At 38.7% G+C, this 12,518-nt stretch overlaps 1 protein-coding gene across 4 annotated transcripts in view; it reads right to left on the bottom strand.

Annotated features, from left to right (window-relative positions):
• Positions 1-12,518, bottom strand: part of Phf8 (PHD finger protein 8) — a 103,048-nt gene that overhangs the window by 31,437 nt on the left and 59,093 nt on the right. For all 4 annotated transcript variants that reach the window (XM_059251418.1, XM_059251421.1, XM_059251420.1 and 1 more), the window contains 4 exons: positions 10,622-10,800; positions 10,092-10,177; positions 9,420-9,553; positions 8,500-8,813 (listed from right to left, as the gene is read on the bottom strand). In XM_059251418.1, coding sequence (XP_059107401.1) covers positions 8,500-8,813; positions 9,420-9,553; positions 10,092-10,177; positions 10,622-10,800 — 713 coding nt within the window. The remainder of the gene's footprint in view (positions 1-8,499; positions 8,814-9,419; positions 9,554-10,091; positions 10,178-10,621; positions 10,801-12,518) is intronic.

Genomic DNA, 12,518 nt, shown 5'->3' with positions numbered 1-12,518 from the left:
GAATCCAAAACCATAAGATCTATCTGCCAAAGAAAGCTTCAGGCCAGGAGTGTAGCTGGCACAGAGGTTATGTGTGCTGCAGGGAGCAAAGCTAGAGGAAGAGTGGGGCTACTCAGTCCCTTGGAACTCAGGTGATTCTATCACAAGCCCCAGATGCCCAACAGGGAAAGTTGTAGCATTTGGTGTTTGCTCTGCTGGGTTTCAGTTTTACATTGGTCTGATCATTCCTTGCTATATCCCCATTTCTCCCTTTTAGAATGGAAATGTTTACTGTATGTTCCTGTATATTGGAAGCGTGTAGCTTCCTGACTTGAATCTTACAACTTTTGAATAGTGTTAGAATTATTAAGGACTATAGGGACTTTTGAGGTTGTAATGAATACAATTTTACATTATGAGATGGCCATGAACAAATTGGGATGGGGGCAGGGGCAGAATATTGTGGTTTGAAAGTAAAATGTTGTACTTTAAGCTCATGTGTCTGAACATTTAGTTCTTAGCTGGTGGCACTGTTGTGGAACAATCTTTTTGTACACTGTGAACATGTGTTTTTGCCAAGGCACCTTCTGATTGGTTTAATAAAAAGCTGAATAGCCAATAGCTAGTCAGGACTTTCAGGGCAGAGAGGATGCTAGGAAGAAGGGCAGAGATGCAGAGAGTCGCCAGCCAGATGAAGAGGAAGCAGCATGGGAAGTTCACAATAAAGGTAATAAGGTCATGAGACAAGAAGTACATTGATAAAAGTGGGTTAAAGTTGTAAGAACTAGATAGAAACAAGCCTAAGCTACCAGCCAAGCTTTCGTAATTAAGTCTCTGTGTCATGATTTGGGAGCTGGCAGGTGGGACAGAAAAAGTCTGACTACATGGCACTGTTCTGGGAGGTTGTGGAATCTTCAGTTGGAGGACCCGTACTGGAGAAGTGGGTCTTGAGGTTTTGTGGCCTGGCCCCACTTCCTATCTGTTCTGTGCTTCTTGCTTACAGACAAAATATGATCAGCTATCTCACATTCTTACAGACAAAATATGATCAGCTATCTCACATTCTTGTTGCCATTCCTTCCCCACTATGATGGATTGTATTCTTTTTTAAACTGTAAACTAAATAGTTCATCCTTTAAGTTACATCTTGTTAAGTATTTAGTCATAGAAATAAGAAAAATAACTGATATATACATTAATGTGTTCTTTCTCTAGAGTATAAAAAATTTTTTTTGTTTAAATTACAATTTGGAATGCACATAAATAAGGACAGATGAACAAAGTCAAATAAAAGTAGGTGAGAATTTTATAAAATGAAGACGGGATAGATCAAGATCTCCAGATATACCATATAAAGGAAGAAAACAGCAGCTAGAGATGAAAATCAGGAACAAAGCTAGATGTGGTGGTGCACACCTATAATTCTGACACTCAGAACTGGTGGCAAGAGGATTGTGCTGAATAGTTGTCAACTTGATCCAAGCTAAAGTCATCTGAGAGGAGGGAACCTCAATCAAGGAAATGCCTCCATAAGACTGGGCTGTATGTAGGGCATTTTTTTTTTAGTGATTAATGAGGAAAAGCCCAGTCCATAGTGGTGCCTTCCTTGGGCTGGTGGTCCTGGGTTCTATAAGAAAGCAGGCTGAGCAATCCATGGGGAGCAAGAGAGTAAGCAGCACCCTTCCATGGCCTCTGCATCTGCTCCTGCCTCCAGGCTCCTCCCCTATTTGAGTTCCTCTCCTGACTTCTTTCAGTGACGAACAGCAATGTGGAAGTTAAGCCAAATAAATCCCTTCTTCCTCAATTTGCTTTTTGGTCATGACGTTTCATCACATCAATAGAAACCCTAACTAAGACAAGGATCAAGAGTCCAGGTTGTTCTCAGCTACATAGTAAGTTCAAGGCCAGCCTCTGGTGCTATGTGAGAACCCGTCTCAAAAACAAAACCTTAAAAGCAAAAAAAGCAAAATACACCTGAAACACATTCATTTACTCCCCCATAAGGAGCTTTATCACTAAAATATGGTACCCTAATATTTAGTTATGTCAACAGGGGCTATTTCCTTGGTATCTTTTTTTTTTTTCTTTTTTTCCAAGACAGGGTTTCTCTGTGTAGCTTTGGCGCCTATCCTGGATCTCGCTCTATAGACCAGGCTGGCCTCAAACTCACAAGAGATCCTCCTGCCTCTGTCTCCCAAGTGTTGGGAATAAAGGCGTGTGCCACCACTGCCTGGCTTCCTTGGTATCTTGAAAGATCAATAAGTGACAGTAATGACTCTCCTTACAGTATTATTGTTACTACAAGCACTGCTGGCAGCAGCAGAAAAGGATGAACCACAGGATGCAGTAGTACCAAATTAATAAAACCAAAATACTGAAATGATACAACAAACACCTTTGGATACATGTCTATGGCAGATCACAAATTTCTAGGCCAAAATACACCCCCCCCCAAAAAAAGAAACCCCATGTCTTAAGGCTTTGATAGGAATGCAATAATAAAGGCCTTGTTTTAAAAATGATAGGATGTGGAGACCAAAATAGAACTGCTTCTGAGTAACAGGCACAGAGAGTTGCTAATAGTCAAGCTTGCTTCATTTTACAGAGTACTAACATCTATTATTTTTTAGGATTCTGTATAAATTCCTTTTAAACTGACATTCTTACCTAATGATGTTACATAATCACCATTGGAAATAGAAAATTCTTGCTTGTAAGCAAAACTAATTAAACATAAGTGTAAAAATTTAAAAGGGAGAACCAAGTTGGAAAACAGAAAAAAATCCCTATATATACAAAATTCTTAAGAACCCACCATGGTTGGGGTGGGGATGAGGACATTACAGCTAATAGAATTCTACAAAGTTGAAAATGTATGATCAACATATAAGAATTAGTTGTGTTTCTATACATTAACAATGAAAAATCCATAAAGGAAAAAAGAAAATTGCATTTATAGTAATATCAAAAATGAGAAGGAATAAATCTAACAAAGGAAGTATAAGATGTGAAAGGCTACAAAGACAAAAATAAATGGAAAGACATCCAATACTAACATTGGATGTCTAATATTGTTAAGACAATAATATTCTCCAAAGTGATCTACATATTCAATGCAATCTCTTTCGAAACAATTTTGAAGAAGTGGAAAAGTTGGTTCTAAAATTTGAATGGAATGCAATGGACCCTTAATACCAAAAACAATTGCAAATAGAATTCAATAACATATAAAAAAGATTATCCTCTGTGATCAATCTGGCTTTACTCCAGAGACACAGGAATGGTTCAATATACAAAATTCAACAAACATAATCCACAATGTAAGTAGACTAAAGGACAGAAACCACAGGATCATCTCATTTGATGCAGAAAAGGCCTGTGACAAAATCCAACACCCCTTCATGATAAAAGTCCTGGAGAATCTAAAGATACAGAGGATATATCTGAACAATAATAGAGGCAATATACAAGAAGTCCACAGCCAACATCAACCTAAATGGTGAGAAACGCAAAGCATTTCCACTGAAATCAGGAATAAGACATGGTTGTCCATTCTCCCGACTCCTGCTCAACAGAGTACCTGAAGTCTTAGCTACAGCAATGAGACTAGTGATGGAGATCAGGGGATACAAATTGGAAAGAAAGAAGTCAAGATATACTTATTTTCAGATGATATGGTTCTATAGGTGAAAGACCCTAAAGATGCCACTAGAAACCTCCTACAGCTGATAAATATATTCAGCAAAGTAGCAAGATATAAATTAACACATAAAAATTGGTAGTCTTCCTATATACAAATGACAAACATACTGAGAAAGGACTCAGAGAAAGCAGTACCTTTCACAATTGCCTCAAAAAACATCTTGGAATAAATTTAACCAAAGAAATGAAATCCTGTACAATGAAAACCTTAAGACACTGAAAAGAAAAACTGTAAAGAACACCAGAAGATGGAAGTATTTCCCACATTCACATATTGACAAAATATTGTGAAAACGACCATACTGTCAAAAAGCAAGCTACAGATTCAACACAATCCCCATCAAATTCCAATACAATTCTTCACAGAAATTGAAAAAAAAATCTTAAATTTCATAAGGAAACACAAAAGTCCCAGGATAGCCAAAAAGTCCTAAATAACAGCAAAACTGCTAGAGATAGTACCACCCCAGATTTCAAATCATACTACAGAGCTGTAGTAATGAAAACAGCATGGTATTGACATAAAAAAAACCAGACTCATTGATCAATAGAATAGAATTTTGGACTCATGAACACATCTGAGTTTTGACAAAAAATCCAATAATACTCAGAGAAAAGACAGCTGGTCAAACTAGATAGCTACATGTAGAAGAGTGAAACTTGATCTTCATCTTTCACCCTGAACAAAAGTCAACTCCAAATGGATCCAGGACCTTAACATAAGACCTGATACCCTGACTCTGATAGAGTAGATAGTCGGGAATATGTTTGAACTCACTGGTACAGGAAAGGACTTTCTGAACAAGACCATAATAGTACAGGCATTAAGACCAAAAATTGATAAATAGGACCTCATGAAACTAAACAGTTTTTGTACAGCTAAAGATGCAAACGAACGAAGAGGCAGCCTACAGGTGGGAAAAAATCTTATCAAGAGATATGTGTGGCAGTGTGAATGAGAATGTCCTGCATTTACACATATGTTTGACTATTTGGCCCCCACTTGGTAGAATTGTTGGGAAGGATTAGGAGGTGTGGCTTTGTTAGGAGAGGTGTGTCACTCGGGGTGACTTTGAGGTTTCAACAGATTTGTGCCATGCCCAGTGTACTCTCTGCATCCTGCTTGCAGTGTAGGGGCTCCCAGCTGTTCCGTGATGCTCCACTATCATGGACACTAACCCCCTGGAAACCTAACCCCAATTAAACACTCTCTTTATAATTTGCGTTGGTCATGCTGTTTTATCACAGCAATAGAAAAGTAATTAACACAGCATCCAACAGAGGGTTGGTATTTAGAATATATAAAAACAAAAAATTAAACATGAAAACAAACAACCCAATTAAAAAATGAAATGCAAACAGCTGAAAATGCTTTAAAATGTTCAACATCCTTAGCCATTAGACAAATACATATTAAAACTCTTCTTCCAAAGTATGGAGAGATGGCTCAAGGGTTAAGAGCACTGGCTGTTCTTCCAGAGGACCTGGGTTCGATTTCCCACTCAAAACCAACTCAAACTCTATAGTTCCAGGGGATTCAATGACCTCTTCTGACCTCTGTCGGCATCATGCACACACATGGTGCATAGACATACATGAAAACAAAACACCCATCCACATCACATAAAAGAAATAATACTAAAAAAGTAACAACTTTGGCCAGGCAGTGGTGGTATACAACTTTAATCCCAGCACTTGACAGGGGCAGGTGGATCTCTATGGGTTTGAGGCCAGCCTGGTCTACAAAGCAAGTTCCAGGGCAGCCAGGGATACACAAGGAAACCCTGTCTTGTAAAAACAAAAACAAAACAAAATGATGATGACAAATGCTGGTGTAGATGTGGGGAAAAGGAACACTTAATTCAACGCTGCTAGGAATGTAAACTGGTATAGCCCTCATAGTCCCTGAGAGACAAAAAAAAAAAAAAAAAAAAAAAAGAGCCTTGTAACTATGGCTCTGGGCTTAGGTAGTAAATGAATGAGAGGACCAGAAGGCAAGAGAGATGGCTTAGTGGTAAAGTGCTTGCTATGCAAGCATGAGAACCTGAGTTCAATTCCTTGCCCAACAAAAAAACCAGCCAGGCACGATGACATGTGTCTGTAATCCCAGCCCTGGGGAGGCAATGACATGAAGACTTTTGTTGGCCAACTCAGTCTAGCCAAATTTTTAGCTACATGTTCATTGAGAGACCTTGTCTCAAAACCTAAGGTAGTGAGCAATTAGTGAGTAAAGGCACTTGCTGCCAAGCCTGATGATCTGAATTCAATTTCCAGAACTCACATGGTGGAAGGAGAGAGCTGACTTCCCCAAGCTATCCTCTGACCTCAACACATGTGAAGTGACATGCAGCCCCCTCACATATGCATACACATTCACAAAATGAATTAAGTAAATGTCATTTGTTTAAAAGTACAGAGAGAATTCAGTAGGAAAAGACCAACTTTAAAATAAATGCTGTTGATACAGTTGTACATACATTCAGACAAAAAATTAAGCAAACCATGACCTAGTATCATACTGTAAATAAAAATTTACTCAAAATAGCTGGGTGGGCCGGGTGGTGGTGGTACATGCCTTAAATCCCAGCACTCGGGAGGCAGAGCCAGGTAGATCTCTGTGAGTTCGAGGACAGCCTGGTCTACAGAGCGAGCTCCACGACAGGCACCAAAACTACACAGAGAAACCCTGTCTTGAAAAAAAAAATTTTTTTTTTTACTCAAAATAAATGAAGCATGTAATACCTAAAAACAGGGGGAAGTTGTCATTAACTAGATTCACACAGAAATCAAAATCCATTGAAAATAAAATTAATTTGAACTTTACAGAAAATAAGTTTTGTTTATGAAAGAGTTAAGAAAATGAAAGACAAACTATAGTTTGGGAGATAGGATCCACAACTTATTCTCATAAAGGACTTGTATCCAGACCATAAGGAAAAAGGTGGTTTGAGGCAGTCTCATGTAGTTTAGGCTGGCCTCAAACTCACTATGTAGCTGAGGCTAGCCTTGCCATGGCACGAAGCTATCCATACCCTCTGCCTCTATCTCCCAAGTGCTGGAATTATAGGTGTGAGCCAGTACACCCAGATCCATTTTCCAAAGTTTTAGCACTTAAAAAAAAGTGGGCATGGTACCATACACTGTAATCCCAACATTCAGGAGTTTGAGGCAGGAAAATCACAAATTTGACACTACTTTGGGCTATCTAATGAAACCTGCTTCAAAAATAAGAGAGCAATACTGCAATCTTCCTATAAGGAGGTCACTTGACTATGATACTATGATGTACACAAAAGAGCAGACTAGAAAAAAAAGTGAGTCAAGGAGAGTCAGGAGTCTGGAACCACAGTAGCCAAGACTGGAAAAAGATTCTGTCCACTTCTTGCCTCTACTCTTCTGTCTTCTCCCCAGTAGAACTCAACTACACCTTTAGCAACGGAATTTAAATGGTTGATAATATGCACTGCTGGTAAGAATGTATGGAAAAAGGTATTTCTCATACACTATTCATAAGCTGATCCTTTTGAAGCACAGTTTGTCACTATCAATTTGTATCTCGTACACAACCTTTAATCCAACAAGTTTTTCTATCCTAGAGAGACATTTACTGGTAAATGGACATAAAAGATTATTGCAAGAATTTTCAATGCAATAAAAAACCTTAAGAACAACTTAAATGCCAATCAAATAGGGAAATGATTAAACTTATAATGCTATAGAATACTTTTCAACAAGCAAGCCTCTATGCATTGATGAAGCAGATCTCCATGTACTGTTGTTGAAAGATAGCCAAACAAACTGTAGAGCCACACACATTAAATACTCTGCCTATGTAAGTCTACATGTAAGTTCTATGAACACAACAAAAGGAAACTGGGCTCAGAAACGAGAGTAGCAGGCCTAAGGAATTTTGTCTTTCTCTAGTTTTTTAGTCTCAGTCAATGAAAATTATATCAATGAAAATTATATTTATATAGTTTTGGAAATAGCAAAAGAAAAATCCATATTATTGTTACCTACATTAAATAAGCCAGTGCTTTAGTCATTATATTACTCCAAAAATCACCCTTTTAATGACTCATCATTTTTAGGACTTGTTTCTTAAATATGTAAAGTTTAATGAAGGTCATTTCAGTTTTCCATCAATACTTGAAGGGAACTGATTCCAGAATGCTCTCTCCCATCAACCAAAACCCATGTGTGCTTAAATTCCTTATATAAAATGGTATGCTATTTGCATATACTCTCTGCCCTTCATCCATGTATACGTCCAATGTAAACAGCTGTACTATACAAGTTAGAGGAAAATGGGAAAAGAGTCTGTACATGTTCAGTACAGATGTAATTTTTTTCCACATATTTTTGATCTATGGATGAAAGCATGAATGTAAAATGCTTGGCTATGGAGGGCTGGTGGTATATACCTTCACAAAAAATGAACTGGTTAATATATAACATTAACAATACAGATGGTGGCAGTCAAATAAGCAAGAGAGGAAAAGAGTTTGCTAGAGTGAAAGATGAATAGCACAAAAACCACATGACAGCTAATTATAAGAGAACTATATACTATATTGGAGGACATACCACGAGTAAGCCACCAAGGGCCTAGTGTGCTGAGAGTAAGTATAATTTCTAATTCTTACAACAACCTAGAGATATCCCCATTTTACAGAACAAGAAAACATGGTTCAGAAAAAAATAAGCATCTAGCTTAAGGTCAGGCCTGTGTTCACTACAGGCTGTCTTAGAGTTAGGATTGAGATTGGGCTAAAGGGAACTCTTTCAATCTAGCCCCACATGCTAACACATTCTTACTATACTCAGCATCCTTGAAGCATGCTCCCAAGCTGTCTTGCTCATCGAGACTGGCATTCTCCTCCTCCTCCTCGCTCTCGTTTTTCCAGTACGCTGGCCTCTTGATGGGCCGCTTCCCTGGGGTACGCTGGGAAGCAGGACTGCTAGATACAGTGCCAAGCCCACTGCTGGAGCTCCCACTGCTTCGGTCTTGTCCCCCGGTCCACCAAGCCTGCAGGCTGGAGGTAGCTGGTGAGGATGATGAGGACTGCAGGTTGGCCATACACAACATGCCCTGGATGGCCTCTTGAGTGCTGGGGGAGGCTGGTGCCTCACTGTAAAGAAAGAGGAGAAACACTGGGGTAGTTATTCTGGTCAGAAGAAACTAGTTGTAAGAAACTCAGGGAGGAAGAACAGCTATGGCAATCAAGGTGTTACAAAGACAAGAACCATCCAGAGTTAGGAATGAAGATATTAAAAACTGTTTTCATGAAAAGCTAGTTTTGCCTCAAGTCTCTCTAAAGACAAGCAATGAGAGGAGATAGAATTCTCTCTTTTTTTCATCTATGCTGCATTACTTCCTTTTTATTAACAATTCTCTTTCTATGACTCTCCCTGGCCCATTTTCAATGTACTTAAAATTGATTTCTCTTCAAGTCTACATATCCTGTCACTGCCAGATCTGAAGATTCCCAGGATAGTTTTCACATCCACATTATTCTTTCAGCATGAATGTCCTTGTTAATTGTCTGTTTACTTGGTTCAGTAAGTTATACCAGCACTCACTTGGAGGCAAGGCAGAAGGACTAGGAATTTCAGACCAGCCTGGACTAAATAAAGAGACCCTGTCTCAAAAACTCAAAACATATAAAAATGCTCAATAAATGGCCTAGCCCTTTAGGTGGTACTCTTTGATAGCCCAGAAAATGAAGATTACTCACGTGAGGGCAGCATAGTCAGGTCCCCCCACCTGCCTGCTGGCCTTAAGTAGATCAAGAATTCCACCAGCTCCACTCCCATTCCCAAGCTTGCTTTCAACCCCTTCCACCATGTCCTCATCTGTTGTATAGTCCTCCTGTTAAGGAAAGAGCATACTGTCTCAATTGTACAGGGCAGGTCTGATAAGTTTCCAATACAGGGTTGACAGTGTGAGTCCTAACATCCTAAATGTAAATCATTTATTATGCAGAAGATTTATCCTTTTATTTGAATCTTTACAGCATCTTTGTAAAAACACTATAACTCATATTTGACAGGTGAGCAATCAAGGGATCAATGAAGGAAAACAATTTGTGAAAGGACACATCATAAACTTCAAATTAGACAGATACCATTTTTGTTAAGTGACACTGCCTTTTATTTTGTTCTTTATTAAAGGATTTTTAAAAAATTAAATAGATTATAATCCTCCATTTATTGGCTGGTCACAACTTAGCATGCAATTTAATTTTTCGTAGGACTGGAAGTGAATCCAAGGCTTTGAACATGCTAAGCAAGTGCTCTACAATGAAGAATATCCCTAGCCTAGCATGCAGTCTTTTATTTTGTAAATATTTCAGAAATTAAATGTACAATATCTTTATCCCTTAACTAGACCCAGGGCACGCTCCTACCTCAATGTCAAACTCAACTTCTCCAGGTTCACGAATTCGGTTGGGGTCAGAGCAAGGCTTTGCTCGGGGCAACTTGCGGGGAAATTCTAAAATAAAATGCAATATATTAGTATGAGCCTAAGATTATGATGCATCTGAGCCAAACACTCAAAGGAAAAAAGATAGGAATGTAACTTTTGCCAGGTAGTAGTGGTGCATGCCTTTAATTCCAGCACTTGGGAGGCAGAGGCAGGCAGATCTCTGAGTTCAAGGCCTACAGAGTGAGTTCCAGGACAGTCAGGGCTAAACAGAGAAACCCTGTGCAAAAAAATCAAAAATAAATAAAAAACTAAATAAATGAATGTAATTTTCTCTGAAGTAATGACCACCAACAAATAATTCAAAGAGGTGACAAATTAACTGAAAAATAAGTCTCCAAAGCAAAAAAAAATATGTAAGTATATATAGCCTGGTAAACCAGAAAACCAACAAGTTCAAACCTAAACCAAACGTGAAATGGCAGGACAGGGAAAAATAGAACAGAAACATACTTGATCTTATTATCAGGCTCGCCTTTTCCTTTCCCAGTCTCTCGTCAATCTGCAGCTCATCATCTGAATCCAAGTCAAATTCAGCTCCCATGACCTGTTCTGCTACCAGCCTTGCACTGTCTACCTTCTTTGCAATTTTGGCTCTCCGAGACTTGGATAAGCTCTTTACTCTCTTGGTACTAGAAAAACAAGGAAAAGAGCATGAAATGAGTCATGTGAGATATTATCATGGTAGGGCTAAAAATATGGATCAATGGTAGAATGCATGCTTAACGTATGCAAATTTCTGGCCTCATTCCCTACTCATTACTCTCCCCAAAAGGCAATTTCCCCCTAAGTGATTATACTGTGCAATTTTTTTGATGAGTCAAAATCCACCATTTTTGTAAAAAAATGACACATATCATCCCTCTCCCCTCTCCAGCTCCTTCCATGTCTCCCTACTCCCTTTCAAATTCATAACCTCTTATTGTCATTTATGTGTTGCAATAATAATATACACACATATATACATGTAAATACAACCTACTGAATCCATTTAGTGCCTTTTGTATGTTTATGTATTTAGGGCTGAACACATGTGATTGGATAACCTATTAGGTGCCTCATTCTTGGAGAAGATTGATTTTCCCTTGCCTGTAGCTCTTCACCTAGGCACGAGACTGCTGTGGATATCGTTCTGTATAAATAAAACACTGATTGCCCAGTGGCCAGGCAGGAAGTATAGGCAGGACAAGGAGAGATGAGAATTCTAGGAAGTAGAAGGCGGAGGAAGGAGACACTGCCAGCCACCACCAGGACAAGCAGCATGTGAAGATGCTGGTAAGCCACGAGCCACGTGCCAAGGTATAGATTTATAGAAATGGATTAATTTAAGATATAAGAACAGTTAGCAAGAAGCCTGCCACGGCCATACAGTTTGTAAGCAATATAAGACTCTGTTTACTTGGTTGGGTCTGAGCGGCTGTGGGACTGGCGGGTGACAGATTTGTCCTGACTGTGGGGTAGGCAGGAAAACTCAAGCTACATGAGACCTTATGATATTTCCCCTATTCATGTTGGGATGACAACTGCTGTGGTCATTGTGCAGGTTTTATTTAAATGATCATATTAAGATTAAATTCTAAAAAATTATTAGCCGGGCAGTGTGGTGCACAACTTTAACTCTAGCACTCAGGAGGCAAAGGCAGATGAATCTCTGCAATTTTGAGGCTAACCTGGTCTATAGAGCAAGTTCCAGGACAGCTAAGGCTACAAAAGAAACCCTGTCTCGAAAAAAAACAATTACAAAAATAAATGATCAACTGTTCTTAGAACAACAAATGCATTGAGTATGTATATAATACTGTCAAAGAATAAATGATTTTTAAAAACTTGACATGAAAGGAAGAACCTAAAATAGATAACACTTCTGGAAAAAAAACACATTAAACTACTTAAACTTAAAGTACTCAGTTTCAAAACTTATGATAAAGTAATTGAGGTACTATGAGATTGGCATAAGAATAGATGTATATGCTGGGCAGATGCACACCTTTATTCCCAATACCTTGAAGGCAGAGGCAGGCAGATCTCTGTGAATTTGAGGCCTACCTGGTCTATGTAACAAGATCCAGGGCAGCCAGAGTTATAAAGTAAGACATTGTCCACTGGGCAGTGGTGGAGCATGCCTTTAATCTCAGCACTTGGGAGGCAGAGGCAGGCAAATCTCTGTGAGTTCAAGGCTAGCATGATCTACAGAGTGAGTTCTCAGACAGCCAGGGCTACAAAGAGAAACCTTAACTCAAGAAAATAAATAAATAAATAAAACAAAAAAGAAAAAATAAATAAAAAAAATTTAAAAAAATGAAAAGTCAAGGTAGACACAGTAGCAGAAGCCTGTAATTTCAACATTCAG

Source organism: Peromyscus eremicus, chromosome X, assembly GCF_949786415.1.
Source record: "Peromyscus eremicus chromosome X, PerEre_H2_v1, whole genome shotgun sequence".
In the NCBI taxonomy this organism is placed as follows: Eukaryota; Metazoa; Chordata; class Mammalia; order Rodentia; family Cricetidae; genus Peromyscus; species Peromyscus eremicus.
This window is presented reverse-complemented; position numbering and strand designations above follow the sequence as displayed.